Source organism: Amphiura filiformis, unplaced genomic scaffold, assembly GCF_039555335.1.
Source record: "Amphiura filiformis unplaced genomic scaffold, Afil_fr2py scaffold_71, whole genome shotgun sequence".
Classification (NCBI taxonomy): Eukaryota; Metazoa; Echinodermata; class Ophiuroidea; order Amphilepidida; family Amphiuridae; genus Amphiura; species Amphiura filiformis.
Window position 1 is genome coordinate 218,211 of NW_027305535.1, and position 21,675 is coordinate 239,885.

Here is a 21,675-nt window from a genome sequence, read left to right on the forward strand (position 1 = left end):
CTCTGCGACAGCAGAGGGTTTGCGGCTGGGGACAGCTGACTGCTTCAGAACTTTAGAACCAAGTATGCTATTTGGTGTTTTCAGTATATGATAGCCTATTGTTTGTATGAGGTAATGATTATACAATGTAGTAACTCAATTTTCAAAAATGCCTCCTTTAGCCCCCATGGAGCACATTCATGTCACATTTGTGAAAATTTGAGACATCTGTGAAGTTCTTCTTTGAAAAACAATAATTACTGCATGTACATCATTGATTTGTTGTTTTTTAATGAAACCTTTTTTATTCCTCTCTGGTTGTGTTGTGGATTAGTATAATAGAAAGGAATTTGCACCACTCTAATTAATTGGTCTTAGTTTTGTGGTTAAAATTTTTTCAAAATTAATTTTACTTAATATTTTACTCAAAACCACACACACAAAATGAATGTAGGTTTTTAGTGGACAGTGTCTATAATTACATTGTTTTTGTACCATCATTTGAATAAAAGTCCCTATCCTAAATTTACAAATCGTCATGTGAGCAAGAAAGGGGTAGCACTGTTAATGTGTCAAGTCTTGAGCGTAATGGGACTTGAGATGCGTCCAGGAGCAATTTTAAATACACCTGATGAACAATCCCATTAACATTTTTGTCAAGTTTTAGGATTTGTCTACCAATGCAAATCTAACATGCCGTTGCTCATATGACTTTCTTGTACTCACACAACAAACCATTGGCCATCAGCAGCTTACTAAAGGTTCCCGAGTGCAGACTTGTGTTGCTATAACTTTGTAACATTTTGTTATTCTGGTTAAGTTAAGGGCATGGTGGCCGAGTGGAACGGGCTCTCATAATCGGAAGGTTGAGGGTTCGAGCCCCGGCGACGACATCGTGTTGTGCCCTTGAGTAAGTCACTTTGTCTCGATTACTCCTCTCCACCCAAGTGTATAAATGGGTACCGGCATTCTTTAATGCTGGGAAGGTAATAGAGTCGCTGTGGAGGAGGTGTGGCGATCCCCCCACAGCAACATTTCACATTGGAGTCTGGCCTAATCACTTACGAAAGAGAGAGGTTCCCTAAACCCTCATGATGTATTTTTAGCATGAAATTTTATGTAAGTAAACATTGGGGGGTTTAGGGCAAGGAAGCAGTATCTGCAATAGCTGCCAGTACCACAGTACTCACTGTACCAGTGCTCCCAGGATCTTACACTACCAGTTTCTAGAACTATATCTACTCATATTGTTAGATTGTATGCAATACTAGAATGCAGAAATGGTCAAATGTCAATAAGGACCTTTGGGCACTAATTCCTTGAAATATTATTAGCAGATGTCAATTTACCCTATTAGTACATTTATGATGTGATCAAGCAAAATCAGTCGCAAGTCGCAAATATTGATTTGGAGATACCGTATTTCAGTCAAATAGTCGCCCCCCCTCAAATAAACGCCCCCACCACTTTTTTCAACCAAGATGTTTCAAAAATGCCGATATTTCCATGCTATCTTGTGTAGTAAGCTTACCAAGTTGCCCACATGGTCGATAATAGCATCAATAATTGGCGAAAATCTGGATCAGAAACCCGGAAGTGAGCCAGAAGTCAGTGTTTCTAGTTCCTAGTTCGTCATTTTAGCGTGTGTTTTTAGTTTACCTAATGATTTTAACGGGAATTATCGTTCTAAAATTGACCTTGAATAAACGCCTCTTGGGAAATGTAACGCCCGGGCGTTTATTTGACTAAATACGGTATAGCTAAACCAGGGAAGTATTTCGTTTTCTTTCCTATTGTTTCGGAAACTCTTTAACTGCTCATATCTTTTGAACTGGTTGTCCAACTTCAATGGGGTTTTCTGCAAAATGTAGCTTTGGATATGCTGTTTACAATCCTATAAGAAACTGGAAATTGAATATGTCCGACCAGGGCCGGATTAACCTTTTGGGGGCCCTGGGCTAGGCCTAAATGTTGAGGCCCCAAACGCACCGTGATGAAGACATGGGCACTCAAGTGGTCACATGTTTAGAGTTTACTAGGATATTTGCGTGCAAAGCACGCAAAAAAAATGCAATTTTAGGCTATTTTAGCCCAAATTGAGGCTAATTTTGTAACAGGCAATTTTTGTAGGCTATTTTGGCCCAAAACATGGTGCTTTTCGGCTAAAATGGAAGATGTACACTGCACAGGTCAATTTTGGGGGCCCCCAAAATTTGGGCTGGGCCCGGGCCCATCTGGCCCTGTGGTAAATCCAGGCCTGTGTCCGACTTCAGACTGATTTTGCTTGATCACATCACATTTAAACTGCCATGTCCAAAATTATAGTGCATGGAACGGGTGCTTGCCAAGACATTGTTATCAGGTAGCTATGTGTACACAGGTGTTTTTGTCAGTAACCAACTTTTGTGTCATATTTTGTAAATTTGGTATGTAGATTTTGTAATTTGTATATTTGCAAATTAAAATACCTTGATTTTCTTACATTTTTTGCGATTGTTTTAATGGTGTGTACATAAAGTTGATGTAGCAGCAATTCTCACAAACCAATTATAACAGGCCTGTAAGAAACAACATTAATATATAGGGGCTGTAAGGCTATTTAAGCAAAAAAGTTTGCTTGTCCTCGCCCAAACGACCCTAATCGATTGGTGGTATTTTTATATTCAATTTGTTGCCAAAAATGTCTAAAATCATGTGAAGAAAAGACATGTTTTTATGTGTGTTTTAATGGACACTCCAAGCAGGTGAGACTTGTGGTTCGAGAACTGCCTTGTTATAAAAATAATTGTGAGTGTGATTGTGAGCTTCCAGCTTAACTGGGAGGACCACTTGGCGATACGCTGTGTGGGGTGGTGGTGGGTGTGTGCATGTTTAAAAGGGCATTTCGTGATCCACAGCCTCATCCCCCCCACTTTTCTCAAAAAAAGTTGAGATTTTTATACCACTGGAAACCTCTGGCTACATAATGTTTATATACCAAAAATTTCTTGCATATTAATTTGTTTAGCAAAAATATCGTCAAATTTGAATTTCGTTCTGGTATACCAGAGCCAATACTGAAAAGTCGCCCAATTTTTTTTTTAACCATTGGTTTCTATGGGACAGGAAATTGTCAGAAGTCGCGGGAAAAATCTTCAAATGTCGCCCAATTGGGCTACCAAAGCGCGGGTTTTGCAACCCTGTACCTGTCTGAAAGGCATGTTTTGTGCTATAAAAAGTTCCAATTTGATTGATTAATTGATTGGGCTCATTGACTGTCTAGATTTTGAATTACATCACCACACAGTTGAAGGCCCCTTGAAAGAAAATCCCCTTGCTACACAACTTTATTGCCAGAACACAGCCCTATACATCTTATTGGGCTCCTTTGATCTGTATGCCTGACTGAAGAGATTGATCTCAGAAGAAAATGCTGTACTGGCTTTTTTACATAAATATCATGTATCAAGCTGACTAAATTTGATTCCACACATTCCTACACCCAGGGTTGTAGCTGCGTTGGTCGGGGGTAGCCGGCATGGACCGGCGCCGACCGGCACTAAAAAAAATATATATATATTTAAATTCCCCCACAAATGATTTATTCATCATAAAAAGAGTAAAAAAACAAAAAAAAGGGTATACCCCTATCCTATTCTTGCTATTCACAATAAGGTGTTACATGCGAATCGATACTCAATAATACTTAATAATGTGATTTGAAATGTGCACAATTAATTTTTTCTCTCTTGATTTGAGTGTAATACCGTTATATTGACAAACTAACAAATATTGTCACATGTTCCTATGTAATAGCATGGTAATATTCGTATTGCGCGGACTTGGATGTCGACCTTTTCCCATGATACATCACGATTACATCGCAAACCTTTGGCGGCGCCCTTATTGTGAATAGCAAGAATTCCCTGATCCCTCATGTTCGCTAAAAGGAGTATGCCGCGAGCCAGCACTCTAATTTGATAGTAAACTTAACTGGCACTCAACTTGGTCTAGCTATAACCCTGCCTACACCTCAATGGCAGCCATTGAAGAGGGCAATCCCACCTGAAGTGTGAAATGAAGCAGGAATTTTAAACTGTGATCTATATCACCCCTGTGACAAAAGGATGTTGAAAGTTTACAATGCAATACAGTATTGATTGACTTTGAAGTAGCACTTTTCCACCCAATTGGGCAGTTGCAACACCAGTTTGGTACTGATGGACCAGTATGGCTGAATGAATTCTGACCATCACTTGGCATCATCGGATTAGTGTATAAATAATGATCATGATAAGTGAAAGCCATCTGGGTTCGTCCATCAAATATTTGGGCTGAATAATTCTGGCAACTGTAACCTGATTGATTGGCTTCTTAAGAGTACAAGAGATGCATGCAGCATCACTATTTTCTGCTACCTGATACATCACATAGTCAAAATACATTGGGTGCAATTTGTATTTTGAACTGGTTAACTAGATCTGTTCATTCGCCAACAATTATGAGAAGCAACTTGTTTGGGGAATAGTACACTGGTGAATCCAGGAGCACAGGATACAGGTGTATGTTACAAGATTAAAACAGAGGCGGCATCTTTTCAAAGGTAAGGTGAAAATATTATTGTCTCGTCACCCATTTTGTTCTGGACACTCAATAAAATCATATCATCTCCCGATCCTTCTAAATTACTTGTCACATCTATAATTAAAGACAGAGATAAAAAGAATTTATCGCGTCTGACGTCATCTGTCTCGAGCACGGCTTGTTTACAAGTGTCGTGATGATGACTTGCTGAATGCAGATCGAGGTATAACCGGGCGCCTTATTGTTAATTTTGCACCATTTAACATGCAAACCATCTCAAAAGTTAGGTATTTATAGTAGGAAACTTTCTTTGGCGAAGGCACCATGTCAACAATGCCTAGAAAAGCTCCTTTTTGCCTTGTAAAAGTATGTAATTGTTCGCCATTTGGTTCTATTCCTTTTCTCCGATCATGATTTTCAAGTTCGATTTTCTTGAAATGCGTATTTTGCAAATACGTCAGTATATGTGATACGGCCGACGATATATAGCTAAATATTTTCTGCTCTAAATGCGGGAACTGGTGGACTCTATTGGTCCCCACCTCGGTGAACTGGAGACCGTAAGATTATTTATATTTTCCCTCAGCCTGGCGTCTTGGTGCACTGGAGACAGTGAGCCTACTAAGTACTATTTACCCGAGACCTGGTGGTCTCGGGAAAATAGTAGGCACACAGTCTCCAGTTCACCTCGGGGACCAATAGATTCCACCCGATCCCGAATTTAGAGCAGTAAATATTTGTTTTATATCCTTCATTAATATATTCTTTGTTCCGATTGATTGGTTAAAGTATATAGAAACACAAAGCCTTTATCATAGACATAGACACATTTCCAACCCCAATTTGTTTTCTGAAATGAAAATATTTTGACTCTTGTATTAACACGGAATATCTGATAGAAGCAGACAGACCGAGGAAAACGAGGGTAGGCAGATTTCTTTCATGCTTTGATGGTTGAGCAAGTGTCCCAAGTTATGCACACTAGTGACATTAAAAAAATCTCACGACCCCTCTGGTACGAGATACAAGACCCCCCTAAATGACCCCCTGTCGCCCCCTTTCCAACAACAAAAAAGCTAGAAAATGGGTATTTTCAAGATGATCAAATATATAGCTAACCATTCACAATCAAAAATATACTCTGTAGGTATTAAGTTGACATATTAATCTTAACCGATACGAAAGAAAAAGTAAAAAATCTAATTGAGTTGTTCCATTTTTTAGGAGGGGTGTTTTCCTATTTTTCACTTTTTGAGAAAAGTGAAAAATGTGTTTTTTACCCACTTTTTGACGCAAAAAATAAAAACCTTCATACCTTTTAATTTTTTTTATTTTCACATGTAAACTAGTTTCATGCAAGACTTACTAAATAAAGAAATAAAAATCATGGAGACTATTTTAGTTTATGAGATAGAAGCCCCGGAAGTGGACTACTTTTTCCATATTCTAGAATGCAGATGTTGTAAAGATATTGAGTTAAATTGGTTTTTTGAAGTTTTGATTATGTATTTTTAATAAAAAGAAATTGTTTCTCCTTTATAATGTCTAAGATGACAATCAAAGTCATTTTGAAGCCTGGGCTATTCCATTATAATACAGAGGTATCACTCTAGAACATTTGAAGTTTGCCAATGACATCTAAAAAGCTAGAAAATGAGTATTTTAACGATGATCAAAGATATAGAAAACCATTCACAATAAAAAAATATACTCTGTAGGTATTAAGTTGATATATTACCCTTAACAGATATGAAAGAAAACGTAAAAAATCTAATTGGTTTGTTCCATTTTTAGAAGGGGTGTTTTCCTATTTTTCACTTTTTGAAAGAAAAAAAGTGAAAAATGCTTTTTTTACCCACTTTTTGACGCAAAAAATAAAAACCTTCATAGCTTTTAATTTCTTTTATTTTCACAGGTAAACTAATTTTATTCCAGACTAATTAAATCAAAAAATAAAAATCATGGAGAGTATTTCAGTTTATCGGATACAAGCCCCAAAAGTGGACTACGTTTTCCTAATGCTATATAATGCAGATGTTGTAAATATATTGAATTTAATTGATTATTTGAAGTCTTGATTTTGGTTTTAATAAAAAATAATTTGTTTCTCCTTTATATTGTCTAATATGACAATCAAAGGTATTTTGATGTGTGGGTTAATCCATTATAATACAGAGGTGTCACTCAAGAAAGTTAGCTTATGATGGTCCAATAACATCAACAAATGTAGAAAATTGGTATTTTCACGATGAACAAAGATATAGAAAACCCTTCTCAATCAAAAAATATAATCTGCATGTGTTAAGTTAAATTACTCTTTAGGAATATAAGAGAAAAAGTAAAAAATTTGATTGGTTTGTTCCATTTCAGGGAGGGCTTTTTTCCTACTTTTCACTTTTTGAGAAAAAGTGAATAATGTGATTTGTTACCCATATTGTGATGCAAAAATAAAAACCTTCATATATTTGTATTTTTTAATTTCACAGGTAAACTAGTTTAAGGGCTCGGATAGCGACATGTTCACATATTTCTTTGTGGGACTTGAGAGCACATACACCAAAAACATTTAGGTCTTTTTGGGAAAATATGTATCTTTAATATCTATATGAAAAGTCAATTGATCGTCGGCTTTTCATCCCAGCTACATAGGGCTACACTTTAAGTACATATCGTTAGATTTATAAAGTTTACTCAAATTTGTATTATATCAAAAATCAAAATGATATCGGAAGGACATTCCTCGTATTCAGAATTCGATATGTCTGATATGCTCTCAGGTCACATACAAAATATGTGAAACGCCGCTATCCGAGCCCTTAATTCCAGACTAATTAAATAAAGAAATACAAGTCATGGAGTATATTTTAGTTTACAAGATACACATGCCAGAAGTGGACTACTTTTTTGAAATGCTAAAATGCAGATGTTCTTAAGATATGGACTTTTAATCTTTAATATGTATTTGTAATTAAAATACGATTTGTTTTCAGTGGGGCCCCACGGGGGGTGTTATCCTCAACAAATGCCCCCAGTCAGAACTCTTTCCCCAGTTGCCTCCCCCTAAAACTGGTGCCACCATTGTTTGTGTCCCCTTTATAATACTAATATGACAATTAAATGTATTTTGACATCTGAGTTATTCCATTTTTATAGATGGGTGTCATCCTAGAAACTAAAATGGAGAAAATTTACACGACGGAAATATTTGGGATGAATTCCAAATCAGTCATAATACCTAGTCACAGTCACATGGTGCAAATGGTAAATTTTGTTTGAGGCGAGTGATCATTCTCGCTCGCCACAGCTTGCCCAAAGTAAAATGCTAGTGAGCGATTATCCACTCACCATAGATACAAGTCAGTGTGAATGTAGTAGGGTAAATCTATGTAGCAATTTATAGTTGAGATTTGGACATAGAATACTGGACATCAAAAGACATTTTTGAGCTTTTTGATGCCTATTTTTAGAATCATCTTTAACCTTCGTCACGGATGGAATACCGTATAAGAACTTCATGGCTTGCGGCAATTGGTAATGCAAAGAAGTTGGCATTTCTTAGTGTGGAATGTAACTCCGCATACTAATATAAGCATTGTGGCTTATGGAGTTCTTGCAACTTCCAGATCGTGTTTTGATTGAACTTTGGTCAGCATTTTGGTAGATCGTTTATGTATTATCCCTTCAATGTTAACCATACGAAACAGTAAAATATGGCGAAAACCATGATAATTAAGTTTTCTACAAACACCTCAGTGACATAAAAGTCATTTTTTAAAGTCTTTCGTTGCTTATTGTTATAACCATATTTGTCAAGTTTGACCAAGTGAAGGGGGTACTACACCACTGCCCAAATTTGTGTCTATTTTTGCATTTTATAGCGCATTGGTGGCAAGTAAGATATGTATATTATAGGGGCAAGGACTACAACCACTGCACTGTAAACTTTATTTCAGTATAGACTACAGTTGTGGGGTTACAGTCAAAAATGAGGGAAAACCAATATTTGATCAATAAATCAATAACTACTTGCTTTAAGTTGCTGAATTTTCAGTACAGTAGTTGTATTCCTTGCCCCTATAATATACATATCTTACTTGCCACCAATGTGCTATAATTTTTGAGAAAAATGCAAAAAAGGCATAAAATTGGCCAGGGGTGTAGTACCCCCCCTTAATTAGCATCATACTGTAGAGATTATGAGCATTTTAATAGCAGACCGTACAGCTATTATCTGCTCAGCCATTTTACACAATGGAATATAGCAAAAAACCTTGATACCCCAGTTTTCTACAAACACCCCTTTGAAATAATGGACTAACCCTTGCTAATATCACATGTTTGTGTCACCGGAGTCATGTGATATAGAGAGATAAACAAAATGTTGCAGTTTTGAATTGAAGTCATCACTATATGCAGTGATATGGAAGTAGAAGTGTATTTTACACAAATGCCTCATTTGACTAATTGTTAAAAGTGCCCTAAATTGATGGCCATGTAAGTAAAATACTAAAGAAGTCTCCATGATTTAGAATGCATTTTTGTAAACATCAATAGTGGGGTAATATATGACAAAATAATAAAAAATAAAAAAAGATATGAAGGTTTTTATTTTTTCCCTCAAAGATTGGGGGAAAATAAGGCATTTTCAACATTTTAAAAATACAAGAATATAGTCTCACCCCTCATGCTGAAAATGGAACATTCCAAAAAAATTTTAAAGCTTGCTGCGCATTTTTATATTGTGAAAATATATAATATTACATGACAGAAAAAATAAAGTGATAAACCATTGTGTTCAAATATGTCATCTGAAATGTGTGCAAAATTCAATATTTTCAAATTTGTCAGGGGTTAACAGAAGCATATTTTAGGGCGGTTTTAGGGGGGTCTGGTATCTTGCTCAGGGGGCATATGAGAATTTTTCATCACCATTTTCATGAATACTTTAGGGAACCAAATGAAACTTCAAAATATGAGTAAAAAATGCTGACCCCTCTTTTCCTCGATTTTGCTATATTGTACTGTTTTCTGAGATATGTAGTGTTAAATATCTTTACTGAGTATGCTTATTTTCAATGTCAAACTTCTGTTGCGGGTACATTGTTAGTATCTGGTATAATGAAGATGGAGATCCAAAAAATGTCCCATTGTCTAACTAATTTATTGTAGGGGATAAATAGCATATTTATCATTGAATGTGATAACCATGCATTTTAAATAATTCTTACAATTAATACTATTAATGAAACCCGGGGGGTCACTCCCATTGTGGCCTGTACACCATCCGCGATAATCAACTTTTGAATTGCACCCAAAACAAGGATTTTTAAATCCTTGGCTAAAACAATACCCTAAACAGGTGTTTTCACACCCTAAACAGGGATTTTATTCAAATTTCATACCCTAAATTTCATGTCCGCGTATTAGCAACTGCAATTTTGCTACCCTTTTTTCCAATATTTCATGTTTTTAACACCCTTATTAACGTGTTACGCGCGTATCGTGCCTACCCACGAAAAAACTACCCTTTTTACGCGTTTTCATTATCGCGGATGATGTACAGGCCACAATGGGAGTGACCCCCCGGGTAATGAAACAACAAGCAATGATGCAAAACACCAAAAAATAGAATCATTTCGAAAAACAAAAAGGATGAGGGCAGAGACTTTTCTGTGGTACTTATTTCCAGCTCAATCAAATAAATGTGAACATTAATTGACCTTTAATGCTCTGCGTGCTAGCCATGCGCTTCAACAGAAAAAGTTTTGAAATATTTTCTCAAAATATCAAGAGCTATCTTAAAAGAACTAATGAACCAATAGTAGGCTTGTTTGTACTCATTTTAATGCATTTTTCATGCTGATTCCAAATATGGTCATGAAAATTTACATTTCTGAAATTTTGAATTTTTAAACTTTTTTTGAAACATGTCGTCTGCAGTCGACACCCGCGTGAAGAGAGTTAGAATCTCATTATCAAATTATAATAAGTCTCCATTGGATTATTTGAATTTTAAATGTGATCTTCACATCTTTTCAGGTGACTATGGAGAGACAAATAATTCAAACCAGACGCATCCATAGAGTATGCAAATATTGTGGCTTCAACGCAGGAAGCGCATCTCGTTTTATATCTCATATACGCCATCATGAATTACGCATAAAACCATACTGGTATACCAATCCTCATCTTAAACCTAAGGCTGGATGTTCTCAACTGAAAAGACAGAAAAGTGGCAACGACAGCAACCGAAAAGCACCACCACAAAATCGCAAGCGTAAACAGGTACCTGGAAAGCTACCGGTCAAGATGAAATTCCATAAGAGTGCAAAAGGTAAATGCACAAAGCTTAAATGCGATTTCTGTGATAAACCATTCACGTTTTTGAGTCGGAAAAAAACACATGAAATGACCCATACCGGTGAGAGACTTTATCCATGTAGCTACTGCAATAAATCATACATCACAGTCGCAGCCAGGAGGGAACATGAATGGACTCATACTGGATATAAACCATACAAATGTAGCTATTGTGAGAAGCACTTTCGAGCAAAATGTCATAGAAAAATTCACGAAAGACTACATACTGCAGAAAAACCTCTGCAATGTAAGTTTTGTGATAAGAAGTTCAGGCAGCCATGTGGATTGATAACACATGAAAGGGTTCATACTGGTGAGAAACCATTTAAGTGTAGCTACTGCGACAAAACATTTGCACGGGACGAAGGGAAGAGACAACATGAACTAACCCACACTGGTGACAAACAGTTTGACTGCAAATTTTGTCAGAAATCTTTCCTAAAGTTGACCACATTGAAAAAGCATGTGTTAATCCACACAAATGACAAGCCATTCAAATGTGATGTGTGTAACAAGACCTTCAGGCAGTCGGGAACGCTCAATGACCATAAAATGACACACACTGATGTACGCCCTCATAAATGCAGCCATTGCGATCAAACTTTTAAACTCAAAGCTCATATGAAACGACATGAGTTAAAACACACAGGAGAGAAACCATATCGTTGTTCTTTCAGTGAATGTGATCGGGCTTTTATTAGACAAGATACTATGAAAGCACATGAACTGACTCATACTGGAGAGAAACGATTTCGTTGTAAATACTGTAACAGAGCTTTCGCTCTTCGGTCTTATGTGCAGGCTCATGAGCAGACGCACACGGGTGAAGAAAAGCGTCACAAATGCAAATATTGCTGCCAATCTTATCCGAGTTTGAGAAGCTTGAAAGAACATGAATCAACACATACAGGAGTAATGCTGTACACGTGTCAGTATTGCCCCAAACAATTCCATTTCAAATGCAACTGCAAGCAACACGAAAGGAAGCATGAACGGGATTCGTTACGGATTCATCATTGTAAACATTGCAGCAAATCATTTGCATATTCCGATGAATTACAAGTGCATGAAAAATCTCATCAATGCAGCTTCTGTGCCAAGATATGGCCAAATATGAGTCTTCTAAAGCAGCATGAAAAGACACATTTGACTAAGACTCACAAATGTCAGTATTGTGATATGGCTTTCAAGTTTTTTGAGCAGAAAACTCGCCATGAGATGATCCACACAGGAGAAAAACCATTCAAATGTAGCTACTGTTCTAAGGCATTTAACAGACGAGATAGATTCAAGTCCCATGAAGAACTTCACAGTAGTAAAAGAAATTATAAGTGTAGTTACTACGAGAAAATATTTACGCAATCTAGTGGATTGAAAGAACATGAAATGTTACATACAGGAGAAAAACAGATTATGTGTAATTTTTGCTCAAAGTCGTTTAATAGTTTGAAATCAAAGAAACGCCATGAGCAAACACATGATAAGCCTACACAAGACATTGCTACAATGCAAAATTCTGTTGTACCAAGAGTACAATTGATGGACATGAAAAGCTACACTAGGGATGGTAATTGTGACCTGCTCCAACAAAACCAGACATAAGTCACTAATTTTGAAAATTGAGTTTTTGATGTCATCATTTAATATAGGTCTGGGACATGTGGTCCTCATTCTATGGTCTTTCAACAGGAATGGGGGAAGCGACACATAGAGAAAAAGCAAATGCATGAAAAATGGCTTTAAAGTTGTAAAATGACATGTTAAGGACCTGGTTTTGGCTCGGAAAAATTTGGGTGCTTTAGACGTAAAAGAATATTTTGTTTTCAATGGTAGGTTAAAGTAAACATAAGGAATCAAAAAATAATAAAAACTGAAAAACAAAATCTGGAAGGTTTTTCACCCCTTTCCCAACTTTGACTCGCCGTATCTCGAAATGAATGAGTGCGACTTATGGCGGGTTTCGTCAGAGCGGGTCAAAATTGTGGAATATTACATACCTACTCCTGATTCCAGAAGAATACAGTACTAATTAAAAAATATTAAGATTTTTTGCCAAATAAAAATAGCTAAATTCCAATCCTTTAGTTCTAACTGGTAATAAAAGTCAAATTCTAATATTTTTGCAATTTGAGGGGAAATGGGCCAAAAACATGCAATTTTGCATGTTTTCTTGTAGTCATAAAATTCTAAGACTTGGCACAAGTTTAAGGGATCTAAAATGAGCGTTTATTATGTTTCGACAGTATTTTTTTTTGTGGGACATGAGAGCACCTCAGACCTATCGAATTGCATTCTGAATACTGAAGCATGTCTTTCTGATATCAAATAATTTTCATTTTTGAAAATTACAATATAATACAAATTTTATGACAAATTATAAAAATTTGATATTTTTCAAATTTTTGATATATAACAGTCCTCGAAGTAAATTATATAAATCTAATGATATATTCTTAAAGTGTATGTAGCAGGAAGGAAAAGCCGACGGTCAATTGAAAATTTTGACCTTTCATATTGAAGATATGAAATTAAAAAAAAAAAGACCTAATTTTTTTTTTGGTGTTTTGGGAAAAAAATCCATATCTTCAATCTGAAAAGGTCAAAATTTTCAATTGATCGTCGGCTTTTCATCCCACCTACATACACTTTAAGTATAAATCATCAGATTTATAAAGTTTACTTCAAGTACTGTTAAATATTAAAATATCAATTTTTAATGATTTGCCATAAAATGTGTATTAAATTGCAAATTTCAAAAATCAAAATTATTTGATATCAGAATGACATTCTTCAGTATTCAGAATGCAATTCGATATGTCTGATGTGCTCTAATGTCCCAAAATAAATACTGTCCAAACGCTCATACCCCCCAGCCCTTAAGCATTCAAAATCTTAGTATAGGCTAATTAATTAGCTAACAATTTTAATATTTTATGTTATCTTTAACAATGTGTTTTCAAAAAGTTAGAATGCGTAACTTGAAATAAGTCTTTGTACAAGTGTTTGGGTTTGATTGTCACAGCATACAGAAAAACAAAACACCCTAAAAATGCATGTTTTTGGAACGTATTTTCAAAAACTGACCAAATATGAAAATGTTACTTTCCTTGCCAGTTAGAACTAACTAATGAATTAGGATTTAGGTACCGGTATGTTTCATTTGGTAAAACAGGATAGTATTTTTTAATTCTAAAAAATGAGTACTGTTTTTTTTTTTCTGGAATATGGAGTAGTGTTGCAAGAAATCATGTAAGGAAAATGAGGAATCATGTAAGGAAAATGAGGAATCATGATAAGGAAAATGAGGAATCATGTAAGGAAAATGAGGAATCATGATAAGGAAAATGAGGAATCATGTAAGGAAAATGAGGAATCATGATAAGGAAAATGAGGAATCATGTAAGGAAAATGAGGAATCATGATAAGGAAAATGAGGAATCATGTAAGGAAAATGAGGAACCATGATAAGGAAAATGAGGAATCATGATAAGGAAAATGAGGAATCATGTAAGGAAAATGAGGAATCATGATAAGGAAAATGAGGAATCATGTAAGGAAAATGAGGAATCATGATAAGGAAAATGAGGAATCATGTAAGGAAAATGAGGAATCATGATAAGGAAAATGAGGAATCATGTAAGGAAAATGAGGAATCATGTAAGGAAAATGAGGAATCATGATAAGGAAAATGAGGAATCATGATAAGGCCAAAAAAAGAAGAAAAAAGTCGGTCTCAGGCACCCACACGCATTGCTATGTGAACTCCAATTAATGCTTAGCGCTACGCGTTGGCCATAAAATTTAGTGCTTCTGGGTTTGTATTTTTACCACCACTGTGTCTCGCGGACTCTTTTAAGCAAACTTTTGTTTCATCAAATTGTAAACTTAATTTACACTGTCCGTAAAACTGCTATGCACCATGTGTATGAGATGGTGGTAGTTGCGACTAGAGATTATCACAACAGGATGACGAGCTTCTTTGACAGCGAAGGCATGTTTTAATATCGTATCGCGATCCAATTTTGGGGTTTGGTTTGTTTTTTGTACACATTTCGCCTCACAAAACTATTCATTGTGTATGTATATTACTATGTTTCTGTTTTTGAATATCACATACATAAACATTGTGCCTTGACTGTAAAAAAAAAATCACATAGGACTTAGCTCATTTTTTTTTCTTAAAAAGGATAGCACTTGGCTTTTTTTCCCAAATGTGCCTGAGACAGACTTACTTTCTTTTCTTATTTTTTGGCCTAATATCATCAAATAATGCAAATGAAGGAAATGTAGAAAATGTAAGGAAAACTGTATGGAAACCACTAATGGAGAAGCCTGATGTTAAAATGTTTTGCCTTAAAAATTGACCAAGAAAATTAATGTTAATTCTTCACTTGAGAAACACTTAACTAGGCCTCGGTTAAAGGAGGATTTCCCAAAATTTCAGTTGCTTCTGATTTTGCGTTTGAGAGTTATGCATGATTTAGTGTATTACACTGCTCCATAGGCCACTGTTGTAATTATACCAGAACTAAATTGGCGATATTTTTGCTAAACGCATTTATCTGCAAGAAATTTTTGGTACATAAACATTATGTTGAGACTTTTTTTGAGAGAAGTGGGGGGATGAGGCTGTTTATCACGAAATGCCCCTTTAACTGATATTTAACATAGAATAATGCCATTTTGCTGAAAGTTTTCCCTTGTAATGCATGGATTTCTAGCAATTGATCATATCACAAGTGGTAACATTTTTGAAACGTTTGAAACCAATCTATTTATCATGGTTGAACAAATTCATCAGGATCGGTAGAATAAAGTCAAACAAAGTGTTCTTATTAATAAGAAACCCTTTGATTGACTAAATGTATCTATCTTTTACCCAATATTTAATTGTAAATTTTACCACATATTTAATTGTAAATTTTACCACATATTAAATTGTAAAATGTGTGCTAACTCAACCCATTTGATATCTTTCTTTTTTCTTTTGTAAATAGATATGAACTTTTTTGATGTCAGTAGAAGTAGTTTGGTATAATTTATTTGTGTGTTTAGCAACAAAATTGTTGCAACTAAACTGAGCTTAAAAAGGTCATATCTTAAAATCCTGTCCATCAACATGAACCAAAATTACGCACAGGTTTACCTCAATACTCTACTATAAACACATGTCAGAAACCAAGCAGTTATCCAACTGACACAACAGCAAAATGCACTGACGTTGAATAGCTTACTGGGCCACGTTCACAGCCCAATAATTGGCACCCATTACAAGAAATCTGTGAGAAATGATTACAAGATCCTTGTACAGGTGATAATTCCCAAAGAGTAAGTGGAATAGTAAGGAACAAGACCTGTTTCTTCAAGAAAGCATGTGAAAAGCAGAACGCAGCACCGTTTTTATCATCTTGGAGGATCTTGTATGCATTTTATGTTAGAATGAAAATTTTAAACAGTTCTCTCAACAAAATAGTGACTTGTATGCATTCTTACAGATTTCTTGAGCCAAATATTGGGCTGTAAAAGTGGTCCAGGAAGCTGTTCTGTGTCAGTGTATTTTGCTGTTGTGTCAGTTGTAGAACTGCTTGGTTACTGACATGTGTTATGAGTGGAGTTTTCCTGTGTGTAATTTTGGTTCATTTTGATGGACATGCTTTTAAGATATGACCCTGTGATTCACAAGTTGTGAAAAATTAAAAGTTTCTTTTTTGAGCTCAGTTTATAATAATACTAGCATTAAAGTTAAGAAAATTATTAAATCCGAAGATGATCTGTGTTGACAGCATAAATAATTTAAATCAACAGATTGACAGTATGTGCATGTTGATAAAAAACCCTGTCAATTGCAACATCGTAATTGTAATACAATGTGTAGATTTTTGATGTGATAATTTGCCAAGTGTGTGATTTTTGAATAAACCAGTGAATCAAATAATATATATATGTGATTATGTTTCCATTATTCATACATCGGGCTGTTCCAGTTGAAATCCACACTACCCCTGTGGAAGATTTTGAAAATATCTTCCACAGAGGGAGTATGTTTTTCAAATGTAATTGGTCATGGTTAATCATTTAACCCATACTCCCCATGGCGTCACCTACATCTTCCACAACTGTAGTAAGTATTACAAATCAAAGTTACCCATTTATCTCTCCTCTTTAAGGGATGGGGTATGAACGTTTGTATTGTGGGACATTAGAGCACATCAGACATATCAAATTGCATTCTGAATACGAAGAATGTCCTTCTGATGTCAAATAATTTTGATTTTTTGAAATTGCAATGTAATACACATTTTATGGCAAATGATTAAAAATTGATATTTTTGATATTTAACAGTACTCGAAGTAAACTTTTTAAATCTGATGATATGTACTTAAAGTGTTGTAGGTGGGATGAAAAGCAGATGATCAATTGACAATTTTGACCTTTCATATTGAAGATATTGATTTTTTTCCCAAAACACACACAAAAAAATAAGTCTTTTGGGGGAAAAAATCCATATCTTCAATATGAAAGGTCAACATTTTCAATTGATCATTGGCTTTTCCTCCCAGCTACATACACTTTAAGAATATATCATTAGATTTATAAAATTTACTTTGAGGACTGTTATTATAACAAAAATGTGAAAAATATCAAATTTTAATAATTTGTCAGAAAATGCACTATCCTATATGAGACATTGTTACACATGTTTTTGCTTCTCATATCAACACTGCTGTAGTAATACAAATTTGGAAACATTGTTTTAATGGTTTACCTCAATGTAAATTAGAAAACAGAACATGAAAAATTGGAGGCATGGTAACTTATCTTGTAAATGTGATCATTTTGATCGGTGGTTTATAACAAAGAAAGCGTGAGCCAGTTGACCTAGCAACGGTCATATTCTAATATGCACTACGACAGCAAATTATAGTTTGAATTAAACTGTAAAGCACAACAACAACAAAAATCCCTGCTATACAAAGGAGAAAGACATTTTCATATACAGGGAAAAGAAGAATCACATTAGCACAATTTAACATGAAATTACAATAAAACAAACATTTTAATATCGCGCCTTTTTCCCGCATCTTGGAGGAATTCAAAGTGCTGTAATTTTGCTGCCATGGTGAATCATCATAATCATTGCATCAACTAAGCATTGTGCAGCCGAAACTAGGCACAAAGTTATCCGCACTTGGATTGTAAAATCCACCAATTATGTTTGGAGCTCCCCAAATTCCATTGGGTGAAGGAAGTTTTTGATATCCAAACAGCTAAACTCATGTTATTAGTGTCACCAAAAGTGGTTCAAATTGACAATATAAACACAGCCAAATTAAAAAGTCGCCACTAGTTCCATCCCCATTTAATCAGAGTCTCATGAAGTTTATGGCAAAATAATTTATATAATAATTTTCTATACACTTTCCTGCGAAGGTTGATACCAAATTTATATAAATTATTTTGCCATAAACTCATCAGACTCTGATTAAATGGGGATGGAACTAGTGCTGACTTTTTAATTTGGTTGTGTATATCTGCCTGGAGTGCAAATCTGTCAAGTGCATTTTGAAATCAATCACTTGTACACTCAACTACAGGGTCCATGTAAATGTCAAGGGCATCAAATATTTCTGAATTGTCATGCACATATTTAGGCGGGCTTCGAGGTGCGAGCCCCCACCTCCGTGTAAAAGCAGGGGGATACAAAAAGGGGCGGCAGAAGAAGAGGGGCGGCAAAAAATGGAATGATACCAAAAATTGGTTGCTTTTTGGTTGCTTGTGCCTATTATCCTTTTTTCTTTTCTTTTTTTTCTTCGCTCTTCAAACCATGGTAAAAAATAATTGGGTCAACCTTTTTGGGCTGTCAAAGGCGGCGGCAAAATACACTTTTTCTCTCCAGCCCCCGGATAGGAGCAGCCTGGGCACGCCACTGGATGTAGTTCTGTTAATCTGATATTCAATGGATCGGACTGTTATGTTTGATGCCCTTGGCTTTACAAATTACAATGGATCTGTAGTTGAGTGCACTGATTTGAAATTTGACAAAACCCACTGGCTATTTTGTTTGGCCGTTTAACATAGAGTTATATGGGGGACTTAAAGTCATAAAATGTCCAAGGTTTACTTTGTCGAATATGAAATAAGGTTCACTCTGTCAAATCTAACACTAACTAAAGTTCTCCAACCCTAACTCTAACCAACCTTATTTCGACATCCAGCCTTTGACATAGCAGGCGACACCTTCACATCAGTCTCAAAAAATTTCTCAAAAATTGTAGTGCATTGGTGACAAGTAAGAGATGTATATTATAGGGGCAAGGACTAAAACTACTGCACTGAAAATTCAGCAACTCAAGGCAAGTAGTTATTAATTTATTGATCAAATATTGGTTTCCCTCATTTTTGACTGTAACTCCACAACTGTTGTCTGGGCTGTCATAAAATTTCCAGTGCAGTAGTTGCAGTCCTTGCCCCTATAAGGCCAAAAAAAAAAATTGTTGTGTTGCCCTCAACCGTCCGACCCTAAATCCTGAAAAATCAGGGGTGCCTTTTTTTTTTTTTTTAATGATGATTTTTACAGATTTGTTCAAAAACTCAATGTTTTTCACTTAAAATTAATATTTTATTGAAAGACTAGTCTTTAATTGATGTCTAACAGGTACCCAGAAGTCAAAATTGACAAATGTCCCCCAATTGAAGAAGCATTATTTAATATTTTTTTAAAACTGAAGTTTAAAAAAAAAAAAAAGAAAAAAAAAAGAAATCTGACCGTCCGACCCAAATTTCCCATTTTCCCACTTGAGGACAACACTACAATTTTTTTTTTTTTTAATATACATATATTACTTGTCACCAATGCGCTATAATTTTTGAGAAAAATGTAAAAATAGGCACAAAATTGGCCAAGAGTTAGTACCCCCTTAAAGGAGTATTTCGTGATCCTAGCATACTCTTTTTATGACATTTTTCAGTACATATCCTCGAAAGCCTATTCCCAAAATTTCAGTTGATTCCGATTTTGCGTTTGCGAGTTATGCATGATTATGTGTATTACACTGCTCCATAGACAATGCGTTGTAATTTCGTTCTGGTGCACCAGAGCGAAATTCAAATTTCACGATATCTTTGCTAAACGAATTAATCTGCAAGAAATATTTTGTACATAAACATTATGTAGCCAGAGGTTTCCAGTGATATAAAAATCTCAACTTTTTTTGAGAAAAGTGGGGATGAGGCTGTGGATCACGAAATGCCCCTTTAAGGTTAGAAAAATAACACAAATATCAACAAGATAATTTAAACTGATTCATATCAGAATTATACAGTTTATTTATACTAATTTACAAGTTGCATTGTTTACTGCCACAATTAATTAATACACACTATCACAACATCAAATACAAGGTTATTCAAAAAGTTCTGCTTCTGACCTCATAACCTGGTTTAGTTTTTTTTAATTATGGAAGTTAAGTTGCTTGAGACTTTTCATAATGCATTAGTGAACTCAGCTGCAAAATAATTTTAACCCCATGTGAACTACCTGCCGATTGGCCAAAAAGAAGTTTTCATTATCAATTAGCCCAATCAGCAACATTGTTAGAATAATTTCACCATGCAAAGAAATTAGGGTGAATTATTTGCAAAGGTCCATTCTGATTGGTGATTAAAGTGAAAATATCATGTAATTGATCAATCAGAGGCAATGTTAGATCGGCAGGTAGTGCTCAGGGGTTAAACTAATATCAATACATCTTATCTAATCTTCTTGCAGACGACTTCTAAAAAACAATTAGTTAATTCTTTTTTAGTGGGTTCACCGTCAGACAAGTTTGGAACTGTCAAGATTTCATTAGGAGTAGCTCTGACTTCTTCAGGACAAAGTACCTACGAATAAGACATGTAGAGTAGGGCGCTCCTTGCCTACTGATGGCTCTAAAAAGAGCTGTTCACGGAAGACTGCCCCTTGTCAACAGAGAACAAGCAGTCCTCCAGACCTTGCATATGTGCTAATTTGTTTGGTGTCTGACATACCCGCTAAAAAAAATAATTGTTATGAACTCTCGTCCCACATTTTCTAAAAACAAGCTGCCATTTACAAAAGTAGAGAGATGAAGTTGGAGGCAGAATTTTTTGAATGACCTCTGTATATTACAGCCAGTTTCTGATTCTCATCATTATTCAATTCTTGTATGAATCCATTTGAAATCCACACACCCAGAGAAGATGTATTACGCTTCCCACAATGCATTTCTTCCATTTCAACTTTCTGTGTCGACTTGGCGCAACATGGGTCAATAGTGACAAAAAGTACCCCCAATGAAAAGAGCACATCCAGATCTTGTTAAATATGTTTATTTCATGACTATTGACCCATGTTTAGCCAGTCTATTCTCAGCATGAAAACAAAGGGAACCTGTACAAAGTAATAAAGAGTGTCCTTTGCTATAATGAGGTGATGCATAATGTTACAAAGGATTATGGGAGGGGTAAGATATCTCCTCTGCCACACACCCCTGTGGAAGATGACACTTGCAGATTAAGGGTTTCTCTACAGGAATATGTGGGAGATCATCTCTTCCATGGGAGGGGGGTGGATTTCAACTGGAATAGCCCAATTATAGTGGAATACACGAGTTTAGGGTTTCTCTACCAGAATTGTGCCGAAATTCTTTCCCACAATGCAATAAACATTTTACATAACAATAGATACATTATGGAGGTTAATCAATATTCTTTGTTATGCAATACGCATATTGCATTGTGGGAAGGAATTT

General features: G+C 35.4%; 1 protein-coding gene across 1 annotated transcript; it reads left to right on the forward strand.

Annotated features, from left to right (window-relative positions):
• Positions 1 to 4,226: 4,226 nt before the first annotated feature.
• Positions 4,227 to 12,547, forward strand: LOC140144668 (uncharacterized). The gene is made up of 2 exons (XM_072166476.1): positions 4,227 to 4,561; positions 10,582 to 12,547. The coding sequence occupies exon 2, from the start codon at positions 10,588 to 10,590 to the stop codon at positions 12,502 to 12,504; it is 1,917 nt and encodes a 638-aa protein (XP_072022577.1). The 5' UTR covers positions 4,227 to 4,561; positions 10,582 to 10,587; the 3' UTR covers positions 12,505 to 12,547.
• Positions 12,548 to 21,675: the final 9,128 nt, after the last annotated feature.